This window comes from Ciconia boyciana, chromosome 8, assembly GCF_034638445.1.
Source record: "Ciconia boyciana chromosome 8, ASM3463844v1, whole genome shotgun sequence".
NCBI classification, from domain to species: Eukaryota; Metazoa; Chordata; class Aves; order Ciconiiformes; family Ciconiidae; genus Ciconia; species Ciconia boyciana.
Genome location: NC_132941.1, coordinates 51721792 through 51742609, shown reverse-complemented (window position 1 = coordinate 51742609; position 20818 = coordinate 51721792). Strand labels below are relative to the sequence as shown.

Below are 20818 nucleotides of genomic sequence, written 5' to 3'. Positions count from 1 at the left end.
GGGAGTTGATACAAAGGGTGGAAACTTTTGATCAAAAGAAAGAGCTCTCATGAGAAGCAGAGAGGTTAAATTTTTTTTGAGGTGAGACTGATTTTGTGTAGGATATATACCAAACGTCCTACCTGTAGGATTCTTTAAAACTGTATATTGGAAAGAAAGCCACTTTTGATGTATTTAAAAGCAGTAATCTACATATGCATCCAGATGGAATGGTGTCTGTGCATCAGGTTTATCTGCCTGGTGTGTGTGTTTTTAACAGGATGTAAGGTAATGATTTTTTTTTTTTCCCCCTCAGCATAACTGAGTATTGATCTGCTGCCTGGCTTATACCGAATGTGAGAAGTATCCCAGTACCACATTGTATTAATGTGGGCTATAAGCAGTTTATATTACAGATGAGGTGGAGGAAGATGGAGTTCTGCAAGACTGGACACATACTATAAATACCCATAAACCTGACAATTTTATCTAAAACCAGTGCTGGCTGGATTTGCGTATTTTCAGCCTACTTAAACTGGAGATAATAGTTGAACACTACCTGAGCATGGGTCGCCCACACTGATGCCATTACCCTCTGCCCTTTAATGGCATGTTTTTATATTTAATGTTTCTGTGCTGCAGTGGAGAGCTGTATTGTGTTCCTATGTGGGCTAGAGGAAATACAATACCAATGGCCAGAAATACATGTTGCTTTAGGAACTGTGTTTTAAGTAACCTGCAAAGCTCTCTTTACTCTAGCTGTTTCCTGTGAGTTTATCTTTCACAAAAAGGCAAATACCTACAGTTAATTTATTCAGCCTTGATCTTTATTTAAGCCTTTCTTTGAATGGCAGCGTTGTGCTGCTATCAGTCTGTAACATCCCATCACCTAGATGTTGACCCTTTGAAGACAAGCTGCAATTGACTTCTGAGGAGAGGAAGGAGGGGAATGTTTGTGTATAAATATGATCAATAGATGTGACATTCCAATTCCTGTATTATATTGACACCTTCTATGATTTAAGCCAAGCTGTGAAATTGGGCAAATTAAGCTCTTAATTAACTGAAACACTTACAAAACGTTATTTTGATTACTTAAACGGGGGAGTTAAAAGTATCATTTTAGGTGGCTTGTGAAATGTGGTAATTCAGAGTTAAAGCTAATTCCTCCCCTTCGCATACCATTGTGAGCATCAAGTGCACAAGTATGCATCACATAGGATATATAATATAATGCACTCATCTGAGCCTTTCTGCCTCCCACTGTCTTTTGGAGTAGAATTTTTAGAGTCAAGTTATAAACCTGTAAATGTGTTTTATGCTGGAAATTCTTGGTGCTACCTTAACTAGATTGGTACCAGCAAAGGCCAGTATAATCAAAACAAGGCACTTCAGATATTAATGATCTGCACTTCAGTCAAGTCAGCTGGAAAAGAGAGTGTAAAAACCAGGACTGTGGTGAAAACAGGATTCTTCCACTAGAATTGCATTTTTCCTAGGAGAAAAATGCAGTGATTCTGGAAATATTTTGGTTTTGTAATTTTGTCATTTAGCATCTCCTCCTTAACTTCTAAAACATATATTCTGGATCCATGTGGATCCATGTGCTTTTTAAAATTCACATACTAATTCCTTGGGTTGAAAGTAGAAATAAGCTTTCTTTCTGCAGTTCATTATTAATATTTGACACTTACATAGTACTTTGAGAATGCAAAGTGCTATGCAGACATATCAGTTATCCTTGAAACACTTTTGTGTGGTAGGTGCATAACATGAAAATAATCCTGAGAGATTTTATGGAATTAAATAAAACTAGAGATGAGGGAAAAATCTAATGAAACGTCCATTTCATTTCTCCACCAAGGTAGGTTTGTTCTCTGCAGTTTGTCTGATGGAAATCTAGACAGAAGTTGTCCCAAGCTGAAGAGGTTTCAACCCATTTCTTAGAGTAGGGTTGGATATTCTTTTAAAGCCTTGTAGTTGTTCAGGTTCGGTGATGGTTAGGCAGTTGGTATATTGCTCTTTCTGCTTTTTATTATAAAGGTGATGATTCACTGTTCTCTTCTTCTTGGCTCCCTGTTGTTTCGGTTTTTGGTGTTTATATGTCAGAGCTTCATAATTAAGGACACACTCAGTCTCTGACACCTCTCTTAGGCCGGGTAGTTCTGTTGTCCTTGCTGTGCGGATGCGGAACTGAGATCCCATGTTACTATGCCCAAACTCATGCAGCATGCCTATGTCAAAGAATTAGATTTATCTCTTATGCCATAATAAGATTTTAAATTGTTTAGAATTGCTGCAAAATCAGGCTTTGGACATGATAGATTTTAATAGCAACTGTGTTTTCTCACTTACGAAAGAGCCTAATGCTCTTGATCTTGTAAGATTTCAATTTTAAGCCTTCAGATAGTTTCATGCTTTAGACTTTGGTGAGATTGCTTTTAGTAAGTTTGGGTAGGGCTTGCTTTTAACACCACCATCTTTGATGTTGCTTAAAGAAGCACACACAAGTCTTTGCATGTTATACTCCTTAAAGGAGAGTATGGCATCTGAATTTAAAGCTCTGCAGGTGCACTGGTTTAGATTTATCAGCTTCATGGATTAAAGAGCTATAATTATGAAAACATTAGTATTGTCTAGTTCAGATATGATCTACACAAGTTCCCTCAAGCACTTGGCAATTGAGGATTTTGTACACCTTCTAGATAGGAAGTTGGCCCCTTTCTGGGGCGTGTAACTTCTGTTGATCTGGAATCCCAGAGGTTGAACTCCAGTAACCACTCTCTGGGGAAAACATTTCTTCACAAACATTTACCTAAAAGCTGTGATTTGATCCTCCTGGATCCCACTCAGGTAAGAAATTATTTGGATAATCTGAATACATAAACCATTTTCGATGTCCCTTATCTTTGATATTTAAGTGTAGTTAGTGAACTTACTGTAAGCTAGGGAGTTACCAGAAGATTAGAGATGAGTTTGCATAATATGTATGTTAAGGAAAATTTACTGAGCAATTACATGAAAAGTGGGAGGCTGAAGGAAAAAGAATCATTACAGCAGTTTGAGCTGTGTGTGCACAGCAAAGCTTGCAGAACGTAGTAACCCCCTGAGCCATAGGGTGAAGGGGAGAAGGGCTGCACTGAAGTCGGTGATCTGTATCGGGGTAAGAAGTCCAGTATTTCCTATGTTTGGTATCTAGGAAGAGTGTTATAATTGGACCTGGGTAGTGTGTTTCAGCCTCTGATTTGTGAGACCTAATTGTTTTGAAGATAGATCCTACAGTTGTCCCAGGAACATATTCTCAGCTTTCTGTGAGGTATTATTGGGTTGCTTGATTTGCAGTTCATGAAAATGCTTCAAGGGTCTTTAATAAGATGGTTCAATTACTTTTGTTATAGCAAAACAGGAGCACAAAACACTTTTAATCGTCCCTGTACATGCTTGTGGAAATGTGACCAACATGTCTGACCACAATAGAAGCTGAGAAATTGTGAAGAGCACTGGTTATGACAGCAGCTGCGTGTTGCCCTTCATGATTCTGGTGCAATATGTGCCAGCTAGAAGAGCTGACAGTTTGTGGGCTAGTTGAACCCTGCGAGATCCTTCTCACGGTCACACTCTGAGGAGTACTGCAGTTGCCTCTTTATTTTATAAATTCATCTTCTTACCATGGAAAGACTTTCAAGAAAAACTGCTAGTGACAAAGAAAGTCAGAATTATCTTGTTTTAAATGTAGGGAACAGTAGTCTAGGGTGTAAGGAGGTGTAAATTCTAACTGTATGGGTTTTGGCCATTGTTTTTGGCTTAATTAAGACTTACAGCTTTTAACATTTTTCTTATTTTCAAATGAAAACAGACAAAAAACTTTTGGAGGAGTTATAAAAGTATTAATTTGCTCTGAGCCATGCTAGTCTCTTTGGTAAGTTCATAATTAGGCAGGATTTTTCTTTAAAATGGGTATTCTTGTCTCTCAGGTATATAACTGCTCCATAACTGGTAAATCTGTATTCATATGTTAGGGTTTTTAAAGGCATATTATTTACACAATTCACTGGAATGGCTCCTTTGAAAGCTGGGTGGCTCTCTCATGTAATTATGTATTTGGTATGCCTTGTATCCACTGTTGGGATAGGGGGGAAAAGAAAAGAAAAAAACCAAAGCCCCACAAAAACCTACTAAAATAAAAATAAGAATATTCCCATTGCATTTTTGCAGGGTTTTTTGAAGTTGTCATATACCTTTTTCTAAGATAAGAAGCCTATATGATCAAGTGGTACCCAAGCTAAAAAATGAAATATGTATGGCAGGTTTTTTAATTGTGAAAGTACACAAGATGCACTGGGAGTTTATTTTCTTTTTTTATACCTATATCTTATGTATTTAATCAAAGATAACACCACTCTGAACAGTAGAAGGAAAAATAAGAGATACCTTTTCATTTTTATGTATATGTAAGAGGTTGAAAGGATGAAAAGTAAACCCAAGAAAGGAACCAGAATCACTTTTTAGCCAGAAGTAAATTTCTGGAATTGTTATTAAGTTTCATGAGAGCAACATTTGTAATGTAAATAGCAGCTGCCTTATCTGATACATTTCATACAATGTATTGCATTCTGTGGTGACAGGAATAGTGCGCATTGGACACAATGTGAAAGTGATGTGTGTTACATTTTTCTCATTGGCTTAGTTAAAAAAAGGGTAAGAGGAACTGAGTGGGATTGAAAAGTATTAGGGTTTGTTCTCCTATTTGTTGTGTTTATATTATAAAAATAATTGTGAATATTAGGAATCCTAGTAACATCTGAGCATGTGTTTGATAAAGCATCGTAAAGGATCAAAATTCCTAAGGTACATTTCCTGAGAATTAGATTTTAGAGAGCATGCAGGGAGTAGTACTGCAAAAGAGACTTTCAGGGAGAATTGTACTTGCCAGCCATCCCATATTCACTTTCTAAAGTGATGGAAAAAAAGAGGTGGGGAAAGATCTGTCTCCTCATATCAAGCTCAGGTCTCGTGTATATAGTTTTAATACTCTTCACAGCATCCCGTATGTTTTATCTGCTCCAGTTTGAGTGGTAGAATTTCTAGCACTTCTTTTCCCCTCTTGTCCTGGTTTTTGTAATAGTTACAACTTGTGCTTCTGTTTTTCTTTGTGCAACCTTATCCAGTTCCCTGTCTTATGATCAGCTGGACCAACCAGAAAAAGCCCCATTTCTCTCAGTTTTTAAACTCCTCAGCTCTTGTCAACGTGTCATATTCTATTTATGCTCCTTAATGAAAATATTGGGTGAGCAGGAGCTTAATTCCTGTCTCCCAAGAGAAGTAGAAATTGTTATTGGTTTATCTTTAGAGTTCAACTGCTTAAAGCACTGAACACTGTACTAGAAGGGAAATAATTCTGAACTAGGAAAGGGTTGAAATAGATGTGGTTCGCAGCTGAAATTAGTATTATGTACAGTTGACCAAAAACCAGCCCTTGGAAAAAAAAATGGGTTTCCTTTTTGGCTTTGCCACTAACTTGTGAAGATGTGCAAAAATATGTTAGGTTGCCTGTAAATCAAAGGCATGCAGCTTTTAGGCACGCAGGTTATCATAAGGTTGAGCGCAGGGTTCAGACAGGGATAATAGTTTATTACACTTTATTATGTTAAAATGCACCACAATTAAAGACACTATTTCTGTATTACTAATTAATTTCTCCAAAGTGTTTATAAAGAAAATATCCTTAAAGTATGGGGTTTTTGTTGTTGTTGTTCGTGTTTTCCAGTGAGTTCAGTACAGTGAGTTTGTATTTTCACACCTGTGCACTATAGTTCTAAGTTGTAGTCCAAGAAGTTTTTTTTTCCCCATATAGAGCCACTTAGTTTTACAGGACAAGGTGATATATTTCTGACCTGTAACACAATTTACTAAAACTGTGTTAGTTACCCCTAGTATATTGTATTTGCTGAAGAACTAGAAGAGAACAAATTTGATTAAAAAAAAAAAAAGTCTGAAATGGTAATGTATAATCTTGTAATACAATAGCAAATAAAGTAAATAACCAATTTTTAGCACTGGCAAAAATTTAGCCATTGAGCGTGTATTGAGATTTGTCTTTAGGACATCAAATAGTTGGAAGAGAGGGTAGGCTAATAGAGGCAGAACATCTGATGTAGTAAAAAATGTTCTTGCAATATAGTTACAAGAATAATTGAATAGGTTAAAATACAGCTTCCCTTCAGCTCATGGTTACAGCCCACTCAGCTCAGCCAGTGACTGTGAATGATTCTAGCCTATTTTAATTCAAAATAAGGCAAGCCCATTTTAATCACCAGTGGAGCAGCTGGTACCAGCCTCTGTCAGGAGGAGGATGCTGGTCTTGTTTGAAACTGTATTCCCTGTATTTCTTTAGTGGGAAAATATATTTCAGAGTTCAGGGAATGGGACTTAAAAATCAGTTGGAAAAAGAAATTGTGGGTTTTTGTCAAATAATTCCCTATCCCCATAATTTCCTAATTATGCCACTCAATGTGTATTAAAGACGTTTTGCTTTTATAAATGAAAATCTTTGCGTTTCTGGGTCCGAAAGTTGTGCAGACATCCGAAGTATTAATACAATCGGGAGTCAGGAAGGTAGAGAGACTGCTGCATCCTGGCCCAGTACTTAGCAAGCAATATCAGCATTCCCATTTGGCTGTAGTCCAAATGCTGTGCCTCTGTATCTTTGTTTTGAAGAATCAATGTAGATTGACTTGAGTTCAGGAGAGGATTTTGTCAGTCAGCTTTCAAGTAGTGGATGTTGAGGCCAGTCCCTTGTTTGTGGAGCTGACAGTACAAAAGTGAGTGTTTGACACGTGGCTTGCTCAGTGGATGGGGATAGAAGCTGTTGAGATTTTTCAGAGATCAGGCTGTAAATGAAGTTGTTCTGTTGGGTCACTCATCTGATTTACACACAAGCTGTTTCTATTGAAGCACCTGGGGCCTTTTGTTCATGCTTGTGAATAAGCCTCTTTCAGTAACCAACAGTAATTTAGCGTCTCTGCTTCCTTCAATAGGTAAAAGGCAAGTACAGGAATGACATTTTCTCCCACACTGTGTACAACTTCACACTTATTTTTTAAAGATAGGTAACAGAACTGTGCCAGTAATATGATTTTTTTTTTATATACTGGAGCAGATTCAGAAGTCATCTAAGGTGGTGTTGTTTTTTTTTTTACTGTATACTTCCTAATTCTGGAGTAATACTAAGCAGTGAGAGCACATGGGTGAGGAACGATATCCTCTGTAGGTGCAGGGAGTTCTGCAGAATAGACCTCCAATATTTTCCTTTGTTATTGTGGCAATTTTAGAGGAAGACATTTCATTACCTTGTAAGTGTCCTGGCACAATGGAGTGCCATACCTGCAGCTTGTAGTGACTCTGACTTGAGCCATAATCTCACATAAACTTTGGGGCAACATAAGGTTGCCTTGCCACTGACAGAGTGGTCCTCATTTTTTCCTGCCTTTGTCTTTCCATGCTTTGGTCAGTACAAATATTTAAAGTAACCTCTTTTATCTTGTCTATCGAATTTTAATGGCAGTCAGTTCTTTGAGTTCATTATCACTGCACGAAAACTTGAGCCAACACAAGGGATGGGAAAGCCTGAGAAGAGGGAATAAATGGTTGAGGCGAGACTTTGATAAGTCTGTATTAAAAAAAAATAATCACCCCATATTTATTTTGTATTATGTTATGAATCCTAGGATGGGTAATGGTAAGCAGCTGATGCTTAACTAGTGAATTTGCTCTTGCATCATCAGAGGTACCATGTTGTAGTTAATCTCCCTTGTTACTCTGATGTTCTTGGAGAGTGATAAGCAACTTTGATTTAAGTAAATGTATTATTAAATCGGTGAAATGCTTAACCACACATGTCCACTTCAGATATATATATATTTTTTTAGGCTGATTGTCGCAACAGCTTTTAATAGCTGAAGTGATACATATTACATTACAAAGAAAAGATTGCTGGCATTTGGAAGGTTTTTGTTTGTGGGAGTGTTTGCTTTCTGGGAGGTTAGGATGGCTCAGATTTTTGTTGCTTGTTATAATGCTATGGGTGTAATTTTTTTGTCTTCAGGGCGGGCATTATCTACAAATTCATGTGACGTGTAATATTATGAAGTACTCAAGTTCTTGAGTTTCAGTATCTTTGTAAAGTGAAGAGTTTTTTAAAAATGAAAATGAGGTGAGGCATTTATTTTAAGGTATCATAAACTTCCAATAAGCACATTTGTATAGGTTATGTTCCCCAGCAGTCTTTTAATACTATTTCTGGAACAGCAGTGTAAATTGCAACAAAGTACAGCAAAGAACGTGGTGATAGACAGGGTTAATCTCTCTGTGGCTGTCTGCACAGTACCAGATTATCGATGTTGGTGATCACCTTTCTGCTCATTCAAGGATGGGTTATGTTGCTCCTACATACTAATTTAGTGCAAGATTGTGCAAGGTTTCTAGCCCTCTTAAGAGCAGGAAGAAACGGTGGCTCAGAAGGCAGCTGTCATTTCATACCCATTCCAGCTGCCCTGTCCACTCAGATTTCCTCCCATCCCCCCTTTGAAAAAAAAAAAAAGGGGGGGGGGGAGGATTGCAAAAAAGAGTGTGAGGGTTTGAAATCTCTAGCATCTAATCTGTTGCATCTTACAGTTTTCACAGCTATCTGCCAATTTAAAATACACTTGTTTTTTCCTGCCTTGCCAGTAATTAGACAAATGCAGCAGTGCTTATGGCATCAAAAACTCTGTGGCTGGTAAAAGCAATTGCTATCATAACGCATCCCTAAATTTAATAGTCGTGGTATAAAATGAACAAGCAAGTCTCTATATTTCAGGGGGTAATGGCTTTAACTAACAAAATGGCTAGTATTTTCCTTGATTGGCTGCTTTGGCTCCTTTTTTGTATTTGTGTTTGGAGGAACAGAATCAATTTATTATAATAATTGTATTTTATTTAACAAATAACAAGGCAAGCAGAAGCATGAAACTCTTATAAAGTGTCACCAAGTTCCTATTCACCTTGGACTGCAGGTTTTTCCTTTTATCCCCTTTACAGACAAAAAACAAACATAGAAAACCTTTTCTTTCCCTGCCAGTATTACACTTAAAGTTGTCATTTCCTTTTCTGCTTTCCTTGCAAAATTGCTTGCTTTGTGTTGTGCCTGGAGCGTGGCTGTGCATGGAGAAGAGGTCTGAGTAATTGGAAAGAAACTTTTTGTTACTGGAGAAACTCACACATTGGTGTAGAAAATTGATGAAAAATTTACTTTCTTGATCCGTAGTTCCTTTTTCTTGCTACTATGACATCTGTAAAGCTTCTCCCAAGGAAAAGACTCATCAGCAATTTGTGTTCTCTTAAAGGTGTCTCAGTCTTTAAGGCCAGGTGCAGTTGTGTTGATGCCATTTGGCTAAGCCTTGAAAGTTCCTGTAATCTGTGCCATCCTGTCTCATACAGTCCCATCTCATAGTTGTCCTTTCTCTGCAGTGCTCTATGCCCAGATCTCTGTGGCTGGGCTGCTCCAGCCTGGCGGACAGCATGCCCTCGCTGCGATGCCTGTATAACCCAGGGACTGGCGCACTCCCAGCTTTCCAGGTACTTTCTGTCTCTCCTCACTCCTCCTTTTCTTTCCATCTGTGTACGTGTGCATCTCCTTTACTTCCTTGCTTGCTTTACCTCCATTTATTCTGCCTCATACTGTATACCTCTCCTATGTCATTCAGATCTCCTCTGGTATTTAAACCCATCTTGTGTAGATTCAGGGCAGCTCAGTACTGGGGCATTTCCATTACCTTGATATAATACAATTATTTTGTCTAAATTGGCTTGATACCATCATCTTTTCCATTGGCTTTCAATCATGTCAAAAATATACCACTTAATTATATTTGGCAAACAGTATCCATCACAGTCTCCAATCTGGCTATTCATGCAGTGATTCCCCTCCTATCTAAATTTTCTGTATGCCACTCAGAGGACTGAGGGGGTGAGTTCATTGCCATAGTGATAATTAATGCCAGCATTTGTTTATTTCAGGTTTGTTAGCAGTAGTCTGGACATTTTGACTACAGAAAATTATTGTACAAGTAAGCTGTCAATCAAAAGGCAAATAAAGGAAACCTGTTTTTGATTTGATCTCTGAATTTGTTAGATTCAAGCTTTTCTCTGTCATGAGACAGCTTTCTGCCAAACAGGTTTGTTCAGATGCTTTGAGTGACCAGTGAATCTTACAAAATGCAGCCACTCTCCTGTGGGTAGAGAGTGAGGCAGCTATTGGGTGAGCATCTAGAAACCTAGACAAGGCTCTCAAGATCATTGCAAGCATTTTACGATGACATGGGGGTATAACCAGGAGAGCAGCAGAGACTGGGCTGCAGAGATGTTATGTTCATGTTGGATACTCTCTCTGAGATGTTCTGTGTGAACTACAGTGACTGAGGGACCTTAGGAGCATCTCCTGCATGTTCATTGGAGCTTATGGTATCATGAATGTTTACTTCAAGGTTTATGCTGCTGGATTACACTGCTGCTGACCTAACCCGTGGCAGAGAGTTTTATTCACCAGCATCTTGCAAAAACAGACATAATGAATAAGCTAGAATCTTTCTGAAATTTTCAGTCATATTGGTGAAAGTTCATTACCTGCCTCTAAAGGATAGCATGCAAAGATTATTTTGAATTTGGCTTCATGCTCCCAGGGCCAGGAGAGTACTGTGGAAATAATCCTTGCAGTCTCAGGGGGAGCTTAAGTGTCTTGCATCATTTTGCTGCAACTCTTTTTGCTGACCCAGCAGTAGCACTCATGGACTCTGGAAGGTGTCCTGCCAGGCCTCCTTTGCTGAAGCAAGCTTTTAGAGGAGCTTTCCATGGGGGAGGGGGAAGACGACTTTTTATTAGTCTAAGAGGACTCTGGAGACGACAGGCAGAATTTAGACTCCTACTTCTAATCCTGATTTGCACAATTTGACTACATCGGATGGGCCTTATTTTTGGGCTTTCTGCTGCTGAATAGATATCAGATCTCTTTAAGCTCAGGTTTTAGAGAGCCTTAGCAATATATGGAAAGCAATTTATAAACTCAAATTGGGAGTCCTTTCTTTCTACTTGAATTATTTTTGATTACTCAGAATAAGCATATATTGCAAAGGAAAAGGGAAATTACTCTCTCTTAGCTCAAGATGTTCTTGCTAATGATAGATACAAACAATAACTTTTCTGCTAATGCAGCACATTGATATTTGGGGTCAAATGAGTCAGCTGCACAGCCATTCACCTTGTACTGCCTTCTTGGGAGAGTAGTAGGACTTTGAAATTTGCATTCCTGCAGATTTTGAGAGAGATTTCCATGTGTATTTAGTGACTATGGGAATTGAGAAAGTCTGCCCCACTTGCCATCTAAAATGGTATACTGGTACTCTTCACAGCACTCCGACTTCTGTGTTGAGGAACACATTTAGTGCCAGTCGAGAGAGAAACTGAATTGCCAGCAACAGCTTCTGCAGCAATGAGTCATCCATATTTCAGTCCATTCTTTTTTCCAGTGGGCTTTGATCCCCATTAACTTGCATGGTTTGAAGAAAACTCCCCTCTATGAGGCATGGCTTCTACATTTTCCAGTGCAGAAGTCTATATGGGAGTGGTTTGGAGCCTGCTTGAAGCTGTGATGTTGTAATATTTCATCATTCTTTAATGCTTTTTTTGGTATCGAATCTTCAGGAAAGCATTAAAGACTTTCTTGTAGCCCAGCGAATTTTCTCATATTAAGTTATTTTCTTTTTTCCGTAGCAAGCTTGAAGTAACTGGAGAAGCATATCAATGTTCTTTGCTTGTGGCAAAAGAGAAGACGCCATCTGGAAGGCTACTTAGTCACTGCTGAATTTGTCTAGTTATTTACATGGTTACCTTCAGATGCTCAGACAGAAATGTGGAAGGAGGCTCTCTTTGAACAGCTCAGTTAAAGCCCTGCTGACTCCTCATGGGAAACGTTGGCAGATAGTCAATTTAGAGATGATTCCGTTAATATGTCAGATAACTTCATTTTTCTTCTTTGTATGTTTTTATTATTGGAGATACTTGTGTGAAAACAGGATCTTCTGGTTCCTCATCTCTGTTTGGCAATCCTCCCACAGTGGGAAAGGTTTTAAGGCTAAACCCAGGAATGGGGGAACAAGGAGTTAGAAACAGTTCTTTTTAACATCTTTTATCTCAAAGGGCTTTGCAACTGATAGTCTGTTGTGTAACTCCATTTCATAGAGATCATGGTGGAAGATGGCAGTAAATTGGAACATGAACTCCTATAAGGTGCTGTGAGAAGGAGTCAAAGAGGATATTTTAACAAGAGGAAAAAGCCCAGCCCTTCCATTTTCAGTGTCTTGAATGCCAAATTTTACTGTACTGTTATTCTGCAAAGCGACTGAAAACCAGGTTGCATGTAGATTCTCTTAATAATAAAAAAACCCCCCAAACTTATGCAGAGTGTATTCTTTTTCCTAGAAATCCATACTTTGGAAGTTTCCAGATGTGCCAACAGGCATCTGTTTTCATGATATTTTTCATTTGAAGATGATTACTTTCTCTTTTAAACTATTTTCCATGCATGCTCACAAGGCTCAGTTTATGTTGCTTTTAATAGTCGCAGTTCTCTGAAAAATCTGATTTACAATTACACCCATCAAGTATGCCAAGGAAATTATTGTATTAATCCTTCCAGGTTTGCAGAAGACCATAACATTTCCTTGACTTTATTTCTGTAAGCTATTGTATAAATGAGGATACTTCAAGAGCAATTTAAAAGTCTTGCGAAAGGTTATGTATCGGGGTAATCACAGAGGACAGTCCAGCTCTTCCTTTTTACCTAACTGACACCCCTCACAAATAACAGCTCCAGTTTAGATTGTAAACTTTTTGGGACAAGAGTCATGCTCTTACTTCGTCTGGAGCCTAGGCACCAGCGAAAAAGTGAAGAGTTGTCCTGCCAGCTTTATTTTGCCAGATCTGAAACTGTATTTCTGTAACAGGCTCTAGTAGTCAAAGAGGAGGATTAACTTTTGTGGCGGAGGTAGCAGCATCTTGTTGAATATAGAAGTGTCTCTCTGGAATACCAGAAATTCACATTTTGCTTTACCTGAAGTGAAGGTCTGGATCATAAGGAGCTGCACATCAGGTTTTGCAGATGAAGGGGACTACCTTCTGCTTGGTTTTGCAGAAGCAAGATGTGTCTTCCTTGGTCTTGACAGAAAGCTCTGTCCTGGTTGAAGAAAACGTGTGTACTCTGCTAGGCAAATTGAAGTAAGCAGGAGTGCACTTGAGGTTGTGCAGCATGGACATGATGTACACTGCTCCTTTCTTTGGAATAAGATCACTTGGACAAAGGTGAGAGTATGAAAGATGTAAATGGTTTGTAGGGATGGAAGCCTGTTGCACCCATGAGGAAGAGACAAACTCATTTCTCAAACGATTTTTACATCTATTTTTTTTCCTAATGCTTATATTTTTGTGTTAAGAAGTGGAATATTTGTTGAAGAAGCATTGTCAGTAAATTGTTCGAAACAGTTGTCTGTGAATTTCCTTCAGCCTATTAATGCATTTTTGCCTTAAAAGTTGACATTTTATTGCTGAGAAATACAGTGTAAATGTGAGTAGTAGTACATTATTTATGGCTATACAGGAGGCTAAAGCTAAAGTCTCGGGGTGGGCAAGCTGTGCATGCTCAGAAATGCATTTGTGAGAAAAGCATTTGAAGGAAATTGTTCGGGTTTGGAGCAAACGTCTGCTGGTGTGCATAGTTCTGTCTCTAATTGGGGGAGAGATGGGGTGTCCAGTCAGTAGACTCCATCGGTGCGGAGACGTGGCTGCCCTCGACCAAGCCTGCTTTGTATTCCCCCCTCGCCCTCTCCCAGCGGCCGTGTGAAATCTGCCCGCGGGCTGTTGACGGTGTGCCTCTAAAGCGGAATCATAATTTTGGTGACTAATAGCCAGAGCATGTGGCTCCAGCACCCCCCGGCTGGCGGCAGGCTCTCCCCTGGTTATGAATGTAGTTAGGTGGCCCCCAACTGTTTACAAGACAGCAGAGGTGAGATCTTTGATTGACAAGTCAGAAATGCATTAGATCATTCCCTCTGCCAGTCTCTGGTTCATGCTGTTAAAAATGTCAGCCTCTCCAAGTTTGAATGGCAGCCCGAGGGCCTCAGAAGCTTTTTGTTTTCTGAGATGGAAACACAAATTGGATGTGTGCCTGAGCGCTTCATCCTGGGCTGTAATTTCATCTTTTAGCTAAGAACCACAAGGTACATGAGCAAAGCACCCTGTAAACAATAATACTGGGGAAAAAAATAAACAAGGTCGTGTTTCTGGTACGTTGATCCACCAGTGTCCTGACCTCTATCACGTTGAACATCTCCACTCTGATTGCTGTTCCCTTTGGCATTACAATGAGAGGAGAGAGACTGACACGGGAGGCAAAGATTTAAAGTTGCAGTGTTGTTGCACATTCCTTGTATTGGCTATGAAATATTGAACTGCCACAGTGTGACACCTGTTTTTTTTAAGCAAAGTTTCTTGTTGGAGGTGTTCGGGAGCAGTTTCTCCTGTTTCTCCTTGTCTTACCACTTGGCAGGAGCAATTATAAAGTCATGAGAGGGGATATGAGAACGAGCAGAAATGAAGCCAAATTAATTGCATAATTTTTGCACTTGACTCCAGCCCTCATCTCCAGTTCAGACTTTTGGGAGCTTCGCTGTAGGAGGACCAAGAGGGTTATTCTAATCAGGGATTTTTTTTTTTTTTTAAAGTAAATGCCCAGTGACTAGAGAACAGCTTTGTTAAACATATTTAGGGTTTATCCCCCTTTAAATCTAATGGCCTTGTCTGGCTGGTGGCATAACCTGTGCTGTTACTTGGTGATGCTGGGAAGCCCACCAAACTGACAGCCCCCAGGTTGTGCTGCAAGATCTCGGCTTTCAGGTAGCAGCAATGACAAGAGATGCTTCCCTCCTTTCACATGGCAAAGAAATCCTTTTCTGTGGATCAGTGGAGGTGGTTTGGGGTTTTTTGGTAGTACATTAGAATTTAGTAATTAGAAATCAGCATTTGTTCTGCACCTGTATTGATTGTCAAAAGTTGCATGTGGTTTTATTGGTTCTTCAGTCTGAGTATCAAGCAGTGTGACAGTATCTGTCACTGAGAGATGCCACCCCAGTATGCCCGGCATGATGATTAATTTAAAGTGCGTTGCAGCTAAAAAGCCTCCCTTCCTTCAGCCTCTGTGTTAATGATCTTGTTACTGTGTAATGCGCTTTTCCTGGTATGGAGAGGGCAAGGTCTTTGGCACACCGGCACTAGTTTGGCCGATCAGTTTAAAAAATGCAACAAAACTCGTCAGAGTTTTCTCTCCTCCCTTGTTAGAAGTCAGAAAGGTGTGTAAAACCGTAGTGACAAATGGCATATGCAGCGCCACATTGAAGGCATACAGGTATTTTTAAAGCTAGCTCCAGTTCCTCAGGATTGTGAACATCTGCTTGGAGGTATTGTAGAGCTCCACAATGCACTAATTGAATTACTCTTTTCTGGAGTTGCAGGCTGCACTAATTGAATTAGAATCAGGCTGTGCGTGTGCGCGCAGCCGCCGCCGCGCATGCGTGCGGGGCCGCGGGAGCGGGGCCTCGGCCGTCCCGCGTACTGTGCTGCTCCCTCACGGCCCCGGTGGGTACTGCAGGGCGGCCGGGCAGGCCGGCCCGCAGCCCGGCTGGGCTCCTCCGAGCCGGGCCCAGGGCGTTTCGAGATCTCTAACAAAACTGCTTCTCCCCGTTACTTAAGGCGGTGGTTTGGGTTTTTTTGTGGTGTTTTTTTTTTTTTTTTAAATGACGTTTGAGTGACTTTTCCGTGCTCTTCCGAATATTCTAACCGTTGTCTAATCTTGCTCTTCCTTGCTTTATATGAAGAAGGCGTTAAGCGTACCCCGCTGCAGTCCCCTCACAGCAATTATAAATGTTTCTGTGTGTTTAGCACCAGCGTAGTCTGCTGCAAATCGCTTGGCTCGGTTATCAGAATTTGATGGGCAGTGCTTCAGAGGGAGCCAGTTGCACAAGATCAGTTTTACCTACTTCTGGAGAAGTGGTAAAGAGCTAATCCCACATTAAATGATAATTTTAATTTAAAAATTAAAATATGGAATTTTACCACAAAATTAGGGAAGTCATGAAGTACTTTATCATCCAGCATTTAAGCCAATGTTAGTCAGAATTTGGTGATTCTTGGGAAATATAAAATGCAGAGGTAGTTCTGAGTAACTTTAAATGCACGCATGTATAGGAAGAACAAAATGAAATATTCCTACTTTGAAATCAGGTATTTGTGTGACCACGTGCAAATTTCAGGGGGACAAACCCAAACACTTAGCACAGAAATGCAGTTGCTAAATCTTAAAATTCATAGCTTGAAGAGATACTTACTTTGCTGCACTGTGTCGGGTGAGGTTCTTCTTATTTTATTATTTCTTCTGCTTTCTGTTGGCTACTACTTACACAGTGGATAAAAATAGTCAGATATTCTCTTTCCTGTATTCTTTCTTCTACAGACAACCAGATGACTCAGTTTTCCATAAAATTTCAGCTATTTCCACTCAGCTTTCTGTGTGTTTGGTAGATCATTCTCATAAACCATATCAGAGATAAGATGGTATTTATTTTGCTTCACTGGTTATTCCTTAGATCTTGTTACTTTTCAGATAGACGAAAATAATTTACTAGAATGCTCTGCAAACTAAGTAAAATTAAACTATGCTTGTCAAAATACATAAACAGTACTCTGATGTGCATGATTCTTTTTTATTATGTTTGTATACTTGCCCCATGTCTGGTGATGTTAAACAGGGCTTCTAATTAGCACCGAGAATTAGCAAAGTGCTGCTATACACAGAACTTGGGAATTTTTGGTTTCATTGAAATTTGTTTAACAACCTGCTGCCCCCCAAAATGGGAAGCAGATTTTTTTTAAGTGTATGAAATAGTTCTGTTTTGGGTTTAGAGAATTCCCAAACAAATTTATCCATTAAATTGGTTTTGATTTTATTTACATTAGTAGTTGTTTCTCTAGCATTTTTATTTTTTGTATACATATATACACATATATATATATATAAAAGTAAAAAAAATTAAATCAGGTTTTCAGCCTTCTTGGCTCCCTTTCCGAGTAGTCAGGTAGACTGCTTCTAGTAGCATTGCTAATGAAATATCCAAGTAACTAATTGGTCATGCCCAAATGTTTATTTGGCGTTCATGTTTAGTTCTTAAATGATTGCCAATATAATTTGGTACCATTATGTAATTTTCTAAATTGTGTCTGTGTATAGTAAGATCAACCATCCGCCTTTTACCTCCCTTCTGCAAAAATCCTTGTGATTTATTCTCTCAAAATACAACCATATATCCAGCAAACAAAGGAAGCAACTCTTCATTCAGCCAATAAAGCTGCATACGTTTTTACTCTTTCAGGAATATGCCTTGCTCTTCTGTTGCATCTTCAGAGTAATAAACTGTGCAGCAACCTTTTGATGTAGGTAATAACATTTGACCTTGCAACAGAGTACGTTCCCTTGTTGAAATGAAAACAACTAACACGTTGATGTTTTGAGTTGTTCTTCATTTAAAAAAAATATGAAAAAATTGGTGCGTAGCATAAGACACCTACATACAGTGCCTTCTTTTGGTAGAAGTCAGAAGTGAAGATGGTTGTGTTGGGGGGATTGGGGTTGTCACCTTTAAAATAATGTGGGAGTGAGTTTGGTTCTGCCTTAAGAAGCTGTAAGTGGGAAAGAATCCATTCCATCCAGTGTATAAAGTGCTTTTTAAAACAATCTATTTCTAGAACCTATATTGTCCTGGGACCAGCTCTTGATATAAAAATTCATAGAAACCTGTTTTTCCGAGTGTGGTAACTTCTTGCCATAGTGCTGTAGTGTTAGAATTCACATTGGCCAGGTTGTTCTGTAAATTAAACAGTGACAGCTTCCCTCGGGGGAACAGCCAATGTATTTATGATGATGTGCTGATTACACAAAATACACTGCAAGCAGAAAACAGCTGCAGAGAACAAACCTCTTAAAAGAATACAATTACAAATAGCACCCTCAGTATTGCTAGTGGTGAGAGTAAAATACAGCATGCTAATGCAGGCTTCTAGTTTGCTTCCAAAGAAGAAAAGAGATCTATGAAGAAGAGGCTGAAGTCTGGTTGGATGCACATGCTGTACCAATATGGAGTGGCATATAATCCCATTCTGAAGGTGAAGGGCAAGAACATACCTCGGGCCTTCTTTTTAGCTGTCCTTATTTCTTAAAATTTCTGTGATTGCAACTCCCAACAACATTGGCCCGTGGGGCACTGGGGCTGTCTGGCTTGTTGGTGTTTTGACCGCTGTGGTTCATACCCTCTGTCCTGGCTAAAAATGGAGATGTGATGAGATGACTAATAAATAGTTTGCTGGTCTGACCACTACGAAACAGATTGTAGGAGATGTTATGGAGAAAAAGGTCCCTGGTTTAAGGCTGATCTTTCTTCTGCGGCTAATTGTTTGCTTTGAGGGAACTTTAAGAAATAAATTTCAATTGCTGTTTTTTCCTAGACTGCAGTGTTTAATTTTTAAAAGGTCCCTGGTTTGTATGTGTAAGGCAAGGTCTTGTACAGGCCAGTTTAGGATCCAGTTTAAGATACAACAGCAAAACTTTTACTGGGAAGATGGTGGAGGTGGGACTGTGCTAAACTCAGGACACGAACAGACCTTGGAAGAGACAGAGGTCCTTTGAACCTTTCTTCACCTGGAAACAAAAAATGAGAAGTAACTGGAATTGCTTTGTGTACTATGGCTGTATGCAAGAGGGAAGTTGCAGTCAGGACTGCTGTGGTGAGATTTTGTGTGAGGGCTTGTGAAAATCGGGAGAATGTGGCTGTGGCAGCTCCCACAGCTGCTAATGTCTCATTTTGGAGGGCTGCAAAACAAAAAAATCTCCAGAACTCCAAAGCACAATCTTTTTATGTCTGAGATGAGCTGTCGCACTTTAATCATTAAAATACATTATTTTACTTATTGCTACGTCATGTATGTATGTGGGAGAGTTCAAGTACTGAGAATGCCCTTTCCATCCACTTTTTGAGAGTCATTGATAGATAAGTATAATGCCTTTTAAAAAAGTCTGGGATTTCTTGTGTTTGATGTCTTTGTTATGTTCCAAGACCAGTATCAGTAAAACATGTTTCAAGTACTGGGCAAGAAATTATCTGCTTAAAATGAAGAAATGTTGCCCTTTCAACATATAGATCTGATTTTAAAGCAGATGAGGTAACAACATTGGCACTCTAATTTGGAAGGACTTTAATTCACTTGCTTAAAAAGAAGAATCAGGCTTTCCATCTATGGATTGCTGGCATGTACTAATAGACTGTTATTCATCTGTCTGTATTTTCTTTAAATTGTTTTTGAGCCTCCCTGTGTTGTCCTGCTCTGCTGACATGTATCCCATGTGGCAAGAAGGAGTTTTGTATAATCACCCTGCTTTAATCAATAGAATAATTGATAAACCAGATAAGATTTAAACTGATTACCTCCCCGAGTAGAACTCCCTGAGGGCCTTGGACTCTCTTAATTTTGACATGTATGTTGTGTACCCCGTGGATGAAGTGCAGTTTGAATTATCTGTTTTTATTTGCTTAATGACGGGGAGGGTGTTAAAGTCAAATGTTTAATTAACCCAGCAATGGGCTGCGCTGTCACTTACACACACATCCAGCTGATTGAGATATCTCACTGAGAATACTGAATAGGAATGATAATGTGGCACTGAGACGGAAGATTGCTTTTTCAATCCATTTGCTGGGTCACTGCTTTGAATGTCTTATTGGATGAAAGGCATTCAGCCTGGAAAAAAAAAAATCAGCATTTAAGTACATTTTGTTTTCCTGGCCTCTCTCCACCAAGAAGTTAACTAAAACAGATATGTTGTAGGTTTAATAAGCCATTCATGTTGTAGCAAAAAGCTGTGAATAGTGGATCTCAATAGGCAGTGATCTAGAGCTGTATAATTTCCTATAGGAACAAAATGTTTGCTAGCCCCAAGGTATCTGAAGGCGAGATACTATGTGCACCTTTATCTTTCCTTCTTTGATTGCTTGACTACCCACCCCATTTGATGGTCTCCATAGCAGGTCCAACTCTTCCTCCTTACCCAGCAGAGTGAGATTTGCAATAACATTTTGTAAGTCCTTGCTCTAGTTCAAGAGAATGGCATTTCAGAGTTGGAATTGTTTTGTAATAGCAGAACCTAATACTGAGCTTTTAAATTGAAATGTTACAGGAGGGGCTGTTGTGTTACCACATTCAAATTTGGTCTAGCCAAATCAGGAGGACCCAGAGGTTTGTTTCTTGGGCGGCAGCTGCTAAAAGGCTGCAATGCTTGCTAGCCAAATGTTATAATGTGTGGTGGCTAATCTGTAATTTTCTGTTCTTTTATTAGAAGATTATAAAATTTTTTTGCTTGATGTGATGGAAGGTTGGGACATGCTTAGACTTGCACCTTTTTTTTATATCAGCAGTGAGGTTTTTCAACAGCACTGTATGGAAGTAAACGCACCATGTATGGGAAGTTAACTAAATTTGCCCTATGGTCCAGTGGTGGATGATGCTTCCTGTAATGAATGTAGCTTTGGAAGCTGGAAAAAGCACCGAGGCCTGCCAGTATGGACAAATTACTACTGTGAGGCATGTCAAGGAGGTGGAGCTATGTCTCTTGAACTGCTCCATGGTGACTTTGTAGGTACTTTGAACCTGT

General features: G+C 39.3%; 1 protein-coding gene across 8 annotated transcripts in view; it reads left to right on the top strand.

Annotated features, from left to right (window-relative positions):
• BTRC (beta-transducin repeat containing E3 ubiquitin protein ligase) overlaps positions 1-20818 on the top strand; it is a 124552-nt gene that overhangs the window by 18810 nt on the left and 84924 nt on the right. For 6 of the 8 annotated variants that reach the window (XM_072869245.1, XM_072869241.1, XM_072869244.1 and 3 more), the window contains one exon: positions 9487-9594. The exons of the other annotated variants lie outside the window; for them this stretch is intronic. In XM_072869245.1, the coding sequence (XP_072725346.1) occupies positions 9487-9594 (108 nt within the window). The remainder of the gene's footprint in view (positions 1-9486; positions 9595-20818) is intronic. 8 annotated transcript variants of the gene reach the window in all.